This window comes from Triturus cristatus, chromosome 4_1, assembly GCF_964204655.1.
Source record: "Triturus cristatus chromosome 4_1, aTriCri1.1, whole genome shotgun sequence".
Classification (NCBI taxonomy): Eukaryota; Metazoa; Chordata; class Amphibia; order Caudata; family Salamandridae; genus Triturus; species Triturus cristatus.
In genome coordinates this window covers 234,512,189-234,525,732 of record NC_140585.1, presented here as the reverse complement: position 1 = coordinate 234,525,732, position 13,544 = coordinate 234,512,189, and the positions used below count along the sequence as shown (strand labels likewise).

Below are 13,544 nucleotides of genomic sequence, written 5' to 3'. Positions count from 1 at the left end.
TTTTTTTGTTAAAGTTTATTCCTAGTCGAAAAATGTACACGTTTGGGATGGGTATTGCTGAGCAAAGGTCAATGTGCCAGTTATCAATGTGTTCTAAACATTGCCAAGAAGGCCTATGCTTTAAATCTTCCTTCACGGGGGGCGTGGCCAAGATGGCGGTGTGAGCAGACGCTTCTCCTGCCAGCTCCCGCTCCGTTGGGCCCCTAGCCCCGGCCTTGCAGCAGTATCTCCCCCCACGCAGCGCCACAAACCGGCTGCGGGGACGGCGGGACTCAGGTGGGAGCTGGAAAGAAGCCCAGAACCTCCGGGAGACCACGGCGGTGAACAGAGAGCCGCGGGAGCGGAGGCGCCGAGAGGGGGCGGAGCGTCGAGACGAGAGCGATCCCGGCCAGAGATCTAAGAGAGAGCCCGGACTCGCGGGAGAGGCCCTGGCGAGGGCGGCGGAGTGACGAGAGCGCTCACAGCAGGGAGCACGAGCGGGCCCCGGTGGAGAGGCGGTGTCCCGGAGACTGCAGGAGGAGCGGCCCGACCTTGCAGGCGGTGAGGAGCAGTCGAGGGAACCCCGTCCGACGGAGCCCAGGGAGACCCCCCGGAAGACAGCGGACGCTGGGGAAGGTGGCGGTAGCACAAGCCGGCTGGGGGACACAAGTAAGGAGGCCAGCGGCGAGGACCGCGAAAGGGGACGAAAGCTGGAGCGGTAGGGGAGCATTCCTCCGGCCAACGGACTTGGAGCTAACGCGGGACCCTCTCCCCCCCCCCCCCCCCCCCCCATCACCCCTCAAGCTTTACGGGAACTAAGGAGACGCCGGAGGAGGGGGGGAGGCCGAGCCGGGCACTGCAGGGCGCGGAGGCACAGAGGGCGCCCCCCGGGTAGCTGGAGAGGAGGGCACCAAGACGAAGTAACAAACTGGGCCGAGAGCAGGGAGACCGAGCCTGGTCGCGAGACCATGCGCGGGCCGTGACCGCAGAAGAGGCCCGCTACCACATGAGGCGGAGGACCGAGGCCCGAGTGCAAGCACCGGTGGGGAAGCAGGTGGAGTGATCACGCCACCGGAGGCGGGCACAGGGGTGACCTGGCCCTGGAAAGCGCTCGCCCTGAGCAGGGTTGGCACCGAACGACGACGGCTCGAGAGGCAGAGGCCTGAGCACGAGACACCGGGGCACCGGCTGGGCCCAAGGCCGGTGTGGCGAATCGGAACTGCAAGGAGCAGCAGAGACAGGCGCCTGGAGGCGAAGAGTGAGTGGATACACGGACGACGCCCCCGCCGGGTAGGCGCTGCGGCAGCGGGAAGGCGGAGGACAAGGAGCAAAAGGTGCAAGGTGCGTTAGAGTAGCTCCTGGCGGACCGGAGGAGGGGGAAGGGGCACAGAGGCCGGAGTGGCCCGGAGGAGAGCAGGGACGGTCCGGAGGAGCAAGGACAACCGACACGGCAGGGAGGCCGGAACAGCGGGCGCCGGGACCGCCCGGACGCAGGCCTGAGAGGCGGGGGCCGAGTGGACGGGGATCGCAGCAGGACGCGCAGTGACAAGAGCCCCAAAAGGACAGGAGGCATGGCCTAAGGGGCGACGCCAGCGGGACCAGGAGGAAGAGGGAAAAGTGGTACAGAGGAGGCACACAGGCACGCGGAGCCCAGGTGACGGACCCTGAGAGGGGGCGGCAAAGCGGCAGACCCGCCTTGAGTCCCGGCCCGGCGGACATGGCGGGCAGCAAAGGGGGAGCGCACTCTCCCCGAGCTTCTGGGCCGGCAATCGCACAGGATGGACAGGGGGCAGGGGTCGCCTCAGGCCTCCAGCACTGATACGGACCCCGAGGGAGGGGAGCCCCCGCTCACCAGGTCCTTTATGGAGTCCCTCTTCGGATCGCTACGGGAGGACTTCCAAGCCCTGAAGAAGGAAGTGGCCAGCGAAGTGCGGGAAATCAGACGGGAGGTGGACGGTCTGGGCGAACGGGTGGCCACAGTGGAGGATACAAGCCAACGAAGGGATGAGGAGTTTGAGCATTTGCAGCAAGAGGTGCTGCGACTCCGGGACCAGCAGATTGATCTCCAAGCACATGCCGAAGACCTAGAAAACCGGTCTCGGCGAAACAACATAAGGGTTCGCGGGGTCCCATCGACGGAGGAGGGAACGGACATTGCGGGCTACTTGGGGGAGCTGTTCCGGGAGGTCCTGGGAGAACCGGAGGGGTTTCCCATTCGAATAGACAGGGCGCACAGAGTGGGGGCACACAGGAGAGGATCGACGCCGGCCCCGGACATCCTGGCCTACCTCCCGGACTACCCACTTAAGGAGCGAATAATGGCGGAGGCACGGAGGCGACAGCCCTTGACCTTCCGGGGGAACTCAGTGGCCCTATATCAGGACCTGTCGGCAATCACACTCCAGAAACGGAGGACATTCAGAATAGCCACTGATTTCCTGCGAGAAAACCGAACACCATACGCCTGGGGCCACCCCTTCAGACTCATCTTTCAGTGGAACGGGGTTCTGCACCAACTACGCTCCCTGCAGGAAACTTGCGGAATCCTGGGCCTGACAGCAGGAGAGGAGGACACAACTTCGCAGCGCCGGGGGCGCATCGGAGGAGGAGGCTGGCGGCGAGTGTCCAGGCAGCGTTCCCGAGAACGTCCGGCACGGCTGGACACGCCCTCCATCCGGGCTAGTGCAGCAAGCGCAGAACCGGAGGTGGCAGAGAACACTGGCTCCAGCGACGTTGCGCTGACGGCATAGAAACACTCCGGGGGGGAGACCGCAACAGGCTACATCAGCGTTCAGGTTTGGGGCAGGGGGGAGGAGGGGGGGGTGGCGGGGGGGGGGGGGGGGAAGGTGGCCTAACGTCCACTGGAGAGTGTTACCAAAGACTTGTCCTCTAAGGGACCGGACTTGAACTATGAACACATGGGAACTGGGGCTAGGGAGGGGGATACTGTTGGGAAAGTTGTTGGGTTGGGGCAAGGGACTGGGCTGGTGGATGGGAGGGGGGGGGGGGAAGAGTTGGTTCAGTTGCGGTTCAGGCGGATAGGGGAAGGGAGAGAGGGCACCACACGGGGAAGGGGCACGGGGAAGGAAGGATGCGGGGAGGGGCGAGGGGCACCGTCCAGTGCGGGACCGATTGCAAGGCAGGGAAGACTACCTCATAGATATGGTAGCTGGCACCAGAAGGGAACGAAGCGGGCGCGATTATCTCCCCACATGACACCCACAAGTCTTAAAATAGTGACGCTCAATGTGCGGGCCTTAACAACCCGATCAAACGGCGGGCGGTGCTCTCATTATTGGAGAATACTCAGGCAGATATCTGTCTCCTTCAAGAAACGCACCTCCTGCCCAGGGACTGTGCTAGACTGCGTTCTCATAAATTCCCCACACAATTCTTTTCCTCTAATAACACCAAAACAGCGGGGGTGGCGATATTGGTGGCCCGACGATTTCGGGGAGAAGTCCTCCACAAACAGGCGGAGCAGCGGGGCCGACTCTTGGTCTACAGATTTCGGGTGGCGGGTATTACCTTCACAATTGGGTCCCTGTACGGCCCGAACGATCGGCAAGACCACTTTCTCGATGCGGCGCTGGGGGACGTTACGGCTACCCCGGACCGACACATAATATTAGGGGGAGACTTTAACCTAGTCTTCGACGTGACACTGGATAGATCTGCCCAACGTTCGCAGCAGGCAGGGGAGTTCTCGGCGGGCAGCAAGGCACAACTAGCAGACATGGGCTTGAGGGATCTGTGGCGCCACTTACACCCGGCAGAACGGGACTATACTTACTATTCACACGCACATAAAACGTACGCACGGCTGGACCACTTTCTGGTTACCGGTCCGGTCAGCACTCTAGCCACAGCGGCGGAAATAGGGGTGATCTCCATGTCGGACCATGCCCCGGTGTTGGCTACTTTCTCGTTACCGCCGGTTTCCAGTGCCCCCAGAGTGTGGCGTCTAAGGGACACCCTATTGTACAGAGGAGACATAATCAAGCAGGTGACGACCGCAATTCGGGAATACCAATCCCACAATGAGAACCCAGATACCTCCAGGGCGACACAATGGGCTGCCCTGAAAGCAGTATTGAGGGGGGAGTTCATCGCGATATCGGCGGCTGACAACGCACAACGACGGAGTAAACGAGAGGAACTCACGCAGAAAGTTAGAGAACTGGAACACATGCATCGCGAAACAGGGGCCCCCCGGATTTGGCGGCGGCTCCAGGGGGCGAGAAAGACCCTGGTGGCCCTGGATATGGACCGCGCGGAATACGCAGCGCTTCGTCTTAAGCATGCCTACTACACTGGGGGAGATAGGTGCGGTCGATTGCTGGCAAGTAGGCTCAGGGTGGCGAGACAGAAACACCTGGTGGAAAGGCTCACCGACCCCACAGGGTCGATAGTCACGGAGGACGGGCCAATCGCGGAAGTCTTCCGCCAATACTACGCAGACCTCTATGCCGGGGACCCCCCGAACGCACCCGCAACGCAAAGGTACCTGGACTCGGTCTCTCTGCCAACTCTGACACCTCTGCAAGCGGAGAGTCTCGACAGGGACATTCGAGTGGAGGAGGTGATCTCCGCCATTGCCAAACTCCAGTATGGTAAATCTCCGGGACCGGATGGCTATACCGCCCTCTTCTATAAAACGTTCTGCACTACTCTCGCACCGATTCTCACGCGCCTTTGTAACACCTTCGCGGAGCCGGGGGCCATGCCGCCGGACCTGCTGCGGGCGTCACTAACGGTTATCCCTAAACCGGGGAAGGATAGATCACAATGTGGCTCCTACAGGCCGAAATCCCTACTGAATGTGGATCTTAAACTGTACACAGGGATCTTGGCAGCTCGCCTAGCCCCTCTATTGCCGGGGCTTATAGATCCAGACCAGGCGGGCTTCGTTCCGGGGAGACAGATGGTGGACAACACCAAACGGCTCACACACATTATAGAGAAGGCGTCGCGGATCCCGGGGGAGAGAATGCTGCTGGCAGTAGACGCGGAAAAAGCATTCGACCGGGTGCACTGGCCTTACCTGGAGCGGGTGCTCGAGAAAGTGGGGATAGGGGACAAGTTCCGCAACATGATATTCAATTGTTACGGATCCCCGACCGCGGTAGTGAGGGTTAATGGATGCAGCTCCGGGAGCTTTAACATTGAGTGGGCACGAGGCAGGGATGCCCGCTGTCGCTGATACTCTTTGCCTTATATATGGAGCCGTTCGCACAGCGTATTAGGAACAACCCTGAAGTAAAGGGAGTGAAAATGGGCGGGTTTTACCACGCAGTCAGCTTATATGCTGACGATGTGATCTTCTCCATGGAGGAACCGCTCCGGGCCCTGCCGGCGTGCATCGAGGAATTGACCACCTTCGCGGCAGTCTCGGGATTCAGGATGAATATGGGGAAGTCAGTTGCTCTGGATCTGTCGCTCGCGCCGGCGACTCGGACGCGCTTGCAGCGTCAAGTCCCGATAGTCTGGTCAACGGGCACGGTACCGTATCTGGGGATCCAGTTGGCCCCCACCCTGACCGATATGACGGCAGCTAACTACGCCACCCTGGGCAGGAAGATACGGGAAGAATTGACCAGGTGGGATCGCAGTACTCTGCCGTTGCTGGGCAGAGTGGCGGCTGTTAAAATGACCATCCTGCCTCAGGTGCTCTATCTGTTCCGGGCGCTTCCGCTGCTGCCGCCGGTGGGGTGGATCCGGCGGACGCAGTCCGAGCTGGGGCGCTTTGTATGGCAGGGTAAGAAACCAAGAATGAGGAGGGCGCTCTCTATGCTGGCGCCGGAGGCGGGAGGCCTCGGCATCCCAGACCTCCGCAAATATTTTCAAGCGGCGCAGTTGCGCTACCTGGTGGAATGGAGCAGGTGGGAATCGGATAAGCACTGGCTCTTTCAGGATCAGGCGGTGGCGGGTAGACCATTGCAGGAAGTGCCGTTCCTACGTAGGAATCATCGCCCAGCTAACCTCTATGCCTCCTTCATCACCAGAGTTCCGCTGAGGGAGTGGGACGCCACAAACCTCACATATGGGTTGACCACGTTCCCCTCCCCGCTGACGCCCCTGGTGGATAACCCGGACTTCACTCCGGGGATGCAGGGGGGAGCGTTTGCCCACTGGCGTGCGGCGGGATGTAGAGCCCTGTGTCATTTATACACATCAGACGGGGTTATCCCCTTCACAAGCTTCAGGCAGGAGTATCAGCTTCCCGAAACGGAGAGAATGAGATACCTGCAGGCCCGCCACTGGGCACTGAGTCCTCAGGTGAGAGAGACAGCGGACAGACGACTCTCCCAGTACGAGCGCTGGCTCTTGACGCGGACGTCCGACGCGAAGCTTATAAGTGATCTCTATAAACTCATCCAATGGCCTTCTTCGCACTTCTATCATCTGGGAAGGGTACGCTGGGAGAAAGAACTGGGCAGGCCACTAAGTCACACTGAGTAGGAACAAATTGCGTACAGGGCAAGACACTCGGCCTATCACACAGGCCTTACGGAAACCCTCACGAAAGTCTCTATGTATTGGTACTACACCCCGGCCCGCATTCACGCAATGGACAGCAGCAAAGAGCCGGTCTGGAACGCTGACCCACATTTTGTGGGAATGCCCTCTTCTGGATGCTTACTGGAGGGAGGTGCTGGACACGATGGACTCCCATTTCAACATCGAGCTACCACGTCTCCCGGCATACATTCTTCTGGGCCTCCCTAACGCTTTGATGTACCCACTGAAATCCCGCAGAGGCAGGCAGATAGCGATAGCGTTGGGGTCAGCCATCCAAAACATCATTACCCACTGGCGAACACCCATACTCCCCACAGTGACTGGATGGTTGCACAGACTATGGCATGTGCTAGGGGTGGAGAAAATGTCGCTAACAGCAAAGGGAGAGGTAGAGCAGTATAAAGATATCTGGCAGCCGTTTCATTCCCTGCTCGCAACCGAATTTAGAGAACTGTCATGCCCCAGATACCTCAGACTCTTGCGGCTTACAGAGCAGGAAGGCCAGGATACCTGATCGCACCCGAGCAGGGGGGCTCGGACGGAGGGAGCGGAAGGGAGCGAGGTCAATTGACAACAGCACTGGACGGGGGGAGGGAGGGGCTGGTACAGGGGGATGAAGGGCGGGGGGGGGGGGGCAGGGAGGGAGGGTTCATGATGGCCGGCTTACAATTTCGGAATGTATGGGTGTCCTCAGAGACTGGTCCCAGCCAAGGGGCCTACCACCCCGGCCGGAGCAGAGGTAGTTATAAGAAGACACTCAGTTCAGCGTGGCCTGGAGGGAAGGTTGGGCAGGAAGTACTCCAGAGAGAGCAAGGAAGGGCAGAGAGGCTCCTCAGTTTCAGTATGCGGGGAAGGAGGGACGTTCTGGGCCCCGCAAGCCCAGAGGAGGACCGCCATGAGGGGTGGTGAGGGAGATATGGGATATCACCTTGACAGGGCGACAGGGCCCGGGAGGGGCCCAGGAAGAGCTGACGTTGCATATGATACTTGCCGGCCCATGGGGTTGTAGGCGTATGAAGGGGTTGCCATTGATGATGTTGGTAATTAATAAAAAGATTTAAACCTAAATCTTCCTTCACTACTTCCTTCATGGGCTTTAGGATTTTGGCTAACTTCCGCAGACTGGAGTAAAATCTACAACTTCTTCATCTAGGTGCTTTCAGAACTATTCCAGAGAGTGAGAGAGAACTGGGATGTTTTACCAGCTTCCTTTTTGTGCCACAAGTTCTATTTATGAATTGTGATTTTTCGGAGAACTATCTTCAATGCAATTATGTATATATAATAATTTCTTGTAAGAGATTATTTTGCTAAAAGTGTCTAGGTCAGGCCTAACCTAGATCCTATGACTTGAATTAGTTTCACTTTTACGAATCCCTCTTTCACATCAGTTCAGATCCTTGAAATAATGCAGATGAATGCTATTGATTGTTGGTACTTCCCCCATTGACTTTATTGATGGGTTATAACATGTAATCTGCATATTGGTACTGTTCTCACTAACTTCAGTGATGTGCACTGGTGAATGATATCATGGGGCTATTTTTACTGATGACAAAGACGGTAGGGCTGCCTTATTAATAATGACACCCCCTTATATTTGAGGTTGCATCTAGTATAGGTTATAGATTTCTTTACCCAGTATAGGGGTGTGGAATTTTGTAAGAATGTTTGTTAGCCCATTGGTCATTATGCTACGTAAATCTACTTGTCCAGTAAAAAAACACATGTATGTATGTGTGTATATCTGTGTATATATGCATGTGTGTATATATGCATGTGTGTATGTATGTGTGTGTATATATATATAGATATATATATGTGTGTATGTATTTAAATATTATATATATATATATATATATATATATATATATATATATATATATATATATATTATTTTTTCACTTGTGAGCAATCAGCCAGCCATTGGTCTGTTGTATCATAGATCAGCCTACTTCAGCCATTCGCTGTCTCCACTGTGAATGACCGGATTCTGCTCTTTCACAAGGATCACATCATCACACATAAATTAGCTCCCTTCAGTGTGAAGGACTCCTATAGAAAGGTGTTCTTTTAGAGAGCAAAATAATATTTTTTGTTGTCCATGTCGAAACAAAACACACAGTGACAAAGCCAAAATACTGGCAATCTACGCCACACCCATTGGCTTAGCCAATGCTTGTTTATTTGCATTTTCCCATAGTCTTACTGAAATTGCTTTTCACTGATTCTCCATCATTAAACGTTACTGGGAATATTGGCATCCTTCTAACAGGTTTTGACTAAATGACTCTTCAAAGAAATGGTACCTACAATTGCACAATAGTTTAGCAGAACATTTTTTTCAACGCATTTTTTATTATATATATTTCTTTTGAAAAACAAGCTGTGAGCAATCTTGCATTCATGAATCTGCACCTATTTGCGTCTGACCGGAGAGCATTAGAAGTAGCCTCAAACTGTTGAACTTTGCAAATGCGTGAACACATTTTTCTACTGGAACCAATGTTAGTAATGTAAGCCGAGCTTACTGTATTTCCATAGAACGCTCACCCCGATAATAAAGGCTTTGCATTAATGAACCATAAACACAGGTTTAAACAGCTCACACACATGGATACCTATTTCACACATATGGATGCAAATTTCACCTTAGTTGCAGCCCATGCTCTTTTACAAAGCCAAAGGGTTTGTGCTGCAGGGGGTTGGGCATACTTACCCAGTGGACAAAATAAACATAGAATCTTGTTGTCCTTGACCCCAAACAACATATCCTGGGTGTCGGACTATAGGAATTCCACACCCATACACTGGGTGCTGAACTTGATTTGAGGGAGTCACCAAAGGTATATTCATTGACTTGATTGCATATATTTGTAATTTAATGCATAGTGTGTGGGTGTAATAAAGGTACTTTTCCTTTTCAAAAGATAAAGTACGTACTGAATAATGATTTAATGATTGTTGTTGCGGAGTACCAGCGAGCTGAGGTCACTAGCCCTTCAGTGCTTAATAAATAAAAACTAAAAAAACTGCTAGGGCTCTTGTCAGGAGGCCACTGCAGCTTGTACCATAAAATTCCCCTGCTATGCTGCCAATGATGGTAGCAAGACAACTACTAACCATCACATTCCTACAAGTGTGACACATCAGACTATTTCAGACCCCCAAAGCTTTAAGAATGGCTTGGGCGGCAAATAATAGTAATTTTTAATGTATATTGAATTAATAATTAGTTGTCATCCATAAATTAGCCAGGCGGCGCCACCTTGTGTCACTGTCACAAGCTCCTGTGTTGACAATTAGGTGCTGGTGCCGAGCACCAGAAACCACCGGCTCAAATTAAGCACTGTAGCCCAGGCCACCTCTCATGAGTAGGGCTTCGACTGCTTTGCTTCGCTACCTAAGAGAGTCAAATGCTACACTTGGTTCCCATTAAAAAGACAGTTACAGGCTTATTGCCTGTGAAAGACTCACATCCTTCATAACTAATAGCCGGCTTTCAGATGCATTGCATTTAAATTAGGAAATAATTTGTTTCCACACGTGATGAGATAGTGCATGCTCTTCGCATTGCCATGGCTCTGAAATTCTACCTTCAAAGAACAGCTCATTTCAGAATTTAGAAGCACCAGTGCGTATGATGACTCTCCCAGGCAATATAGTAGTAATTGCTATGCTGATAGTCTCTTATGACACTAGAGTCCAGTCGCAGACTTCATACTCCTCCATCAGATGGAGCTTCACGCTCATCGACCAGTTCAAAGGCAGCATCGTATCCTTCCAAAGACTCATTCCAATCCGTCATTGGAGAGCCAGCACCATGGGTTCTGCAAGGATCATGTATTGGAAGCCTTCTCCTGGACCGATGCCACCGATGAAGCGGTTGCCCTGAAGCTCTGTACAAGTTATTTGCTGGAAGGATGGGAGGGCATTTTCTTGTTTTTAGGCCCCGACTACAAGCTGTGTGAAGCCTAATTCATATGTAGATTTCTACTTTGAACAATTCTCAGGTGTTTCTGCGCCCGGAAAAGCCAAGCCTGATTTTACTGGTCAAAGAATCCAGCTGAGCAACACTGGAGGCTCTACTTGAAGCCTGCTGTGGAATGGGGGGTTTCCCTGGGAATCGTATTCTCGTTCTCTGAAGGGATATCGGAAGAAAACACCAAATGTCATTATTTCCTGCAATGCAGGTCAGTCCAGGTTTCACTGCCTGGCAGTTGAGATCCCTGGGAGGAAGGGAAGGAGGGAGGGAGGAAGACAGGAAGGAAGGTCAGACAAAATAATAATAAACGCATGCCCGTCATCTAATGCTAGAGATTACAGTGACTCGAGCTTCTTTTGTATTCTTTGTGTTGTAGATGTATTACAACAATGTTCTGGAGTTCTGCATCACCACAGCCGACGAGAATGAGTGCAACTGGATGATGTTTGTGCGCAAAGCCAGGTGAGCAAGCACTACTCCCTTGGCGCAGTCGGCATCTCGTATATGGGGTTCTCCTCTTAAGCTTCGTTGCAGCACACATGTGGCTCTTCGACGTTGAACAGGAGATCTTCATCGCGTATGCAGTTGTTTCCAGCATGCACTTCACCTGTATGTCCTGCCTGTGAATAGCAGGTACCAAGAGTGGCCAGCCCAGCATGACACGGTCCATTAACAGCTCAGGATTAACTCCTTTAAAAACCAGATGTGTGCACACTGTCAAGGACCAGGGGTGACCCTCGGATACTGTCCATCACCTGTTGTATCCTTCCAAAGCTATGCATTGTCCAGCGTCGCAAGTCTCATGCGTCCCTCATGGTGTGCTCCTTGCCAGACGTGTGCAAATGTGCATGATGCTAAGTAAGGTGTTCCATGAGTTATTCACTCGCTGCCGAGCCCCACATGTACAATGCAGACCTGCACGCTGTTCAAATGCAGGTTGGTCCACCCCTCAAATCACCCAGCATCAGGTGTGCCATGTGTTCCTCACACACAGCATGACACCAGTTGTCGTGTCCCTCAAAGACTGCCAAGCACCAGGTATAGCATGCAAACCTACACTCTTCCCAGCACTAGGGTTGCCATGAATCCCTCATACACTGCCAGATTCCTGTAGTACCATTCAAACTCTATATACTGCCCAACACCTGGCGTGCCATGTGAACCAGATATTCATTTGAATGAATAGGAGCATTTACTTAGCATGACTTGCTGTTAGTGCTAGTCTGCAGCCCTCTGCCTTGCACCGTGCCCTACAATAGCCTTCCCACTCAAACTTCTGGCCCATGAGTGAGCTCTCTAGTCTCTTGCTTCAGGGACTCTGCAGTGTACTTGTGAGCCTCTCTGAGTGTCCTGAGGAGGCTAGGCTGGTTTCCGTCCCTGTTGACTCCATGTCATTTTATTAGTGTTGGTGTGATCCTCTCAATGTTGGTAACCACATGCTTATGCCTGTCCTTGCCCTACTCCATTTTTTAGGAACCCAGCGGAGCAGAATTTAGTGGCCTATCCGCATGACAGAATGATCTACTTTTGCACCTCGCGGGATATTGCACCGGAGCAGGAGCTGCTCTTCTATTACAGTCGTGATTATGCAAGACATATTGGTAAGTAAACAGTTAGAAAGAAAGGAACATTCTGCTACTAGAGATGAGCTGTGATCTAGCAGCTTAGCTCAGGAGGGTATCAAGATGAGCTAGATTCTTAGGTCATTTTCCCCATTTCACCACATTGTCGGATCAAGGATGCTTTTCCCCTTCTCTTATGGAATATTTGCCAAAAGGTGGAGTGCTTAAGAATGTGCTAAATGCATGTATTTGGTGGTATACACATAACGTTATTCTTAAATTTCCAATAAGGTCACTTGTTAATGAACTCCCAGAAAAAGATCCCTTTACGGTGATGATTAAAGAAGACTACAGTTTCATTTTAGAAATGTAACACTCTCACCCCCAACTCTTCTGGTGGGCACAATTACCATGGTAATGAGCTGCACAGCGCTCAAGAGTAACCTAATGAAGACATACAGATAACTACATTAATATGGAAAGAACTGTACCTGACCTAGAGATTTCCTCCTACTTCTCTCACCTAAGGGTGTCCGAGCTGACTCCTGTCAGATGGAGCGCCATCTCACTGTCTTATGCATCCACCATCACCAGATGAGGTATTGCTACAGATAATGTGGAGGCAAGAAAAGTGCAGTGGAATTGATGGGTAGAGGGGGTATAACTGACTGCTAGTAGAGTTACCTGTTTTTTTTGGAAAGCCTAATCTTGGTGGGGAGCATTTTAAATCTGAAAATACCAGACCAGTTTGTTAAAGAATTGTTTTAAAAAAAGATTTGTGGTGCACTGCCTATGTAGTTTGGTGTCTGAAAGAAACTGCCTTACAACAATTTTAAGAAAAATACAGATTTTGATGTGCACGTATATAACATTTTGTATATGACATAAGGACAATGCATACATTGTTGGATCCGCATCACCCCACACCTGAGGAACCGCCACTGGCTCCCCATCCAGAAAAGATGCCAATTCAAGATAGACACACGCTTACAAAGTCCTCCACAACCAACGACCGGCATACATGAACCATCGCCTTAACTTCCACCGACCATCCAGGAATCTTAGCTCGGCATCCCTCGCACAGACTCTGCACATTTGCCATAGCCACAGTGAAGTCCGCTCCTTCTTCCTCCTCATTACTAAGTCCTGGAACGCTCTCTCCCTCCAAAAATCCCCCTCACTGACTGACTTCAGGAAGACACTCAAGACTTGGCTTTTCGACTAAGCCTAGCAACTCAGCGCATGCATACCCTCACAAGTGATGAGTTTAATTGTACAAGTACTGGTTGATTGATTGATACATGATTCAGAGTCAGCATACAGTGGTCTGGGTGTACAGGAGGTTTTAGGTGACATCACCTGTTTTTCCTGCCAGGGTCGAAAATAAGGAACCGCTTATAGGCACCTGGGCATGTTTGGGCTAATAGTTGGAAGCAAATGCAGGTGTGTTCTCATAACCCACAAATAGACTTTGTAAATATTATTGCCCAATAATT

General features: G+C 52.4%; 1 protein-coding gene across 4 annotated transcripts in view; it reads left to right on the top strand.

The window, feature by feature from the left end:
* The window catches only part of PRDM4 (PR/SET domain 4), a 177,789-nt gene that overhangs the window by 106,735 nt on the left and 57,510 nt on the right, over positions 1 to 13,544 (top strand). For all 4 annotated transcript variants that reach the window (XM_085651955.1, XM_085651953.1, XM_085651954.1 and 1 more), the window contains 2 exons: positions 10,863 to 10,948; positions 11,960 to 12,087. In XM_085651955.1, coding sequence (XP_085508081.1) covers positions 10,863 to 10,948; positions 11,960 to 12,087 — 214 coding nt within the window. The remainder of the gene's footprint in view (positions 1 to 10,862; positions 10,949 to 11,959; positions 12,088 to 13,544) is intronic.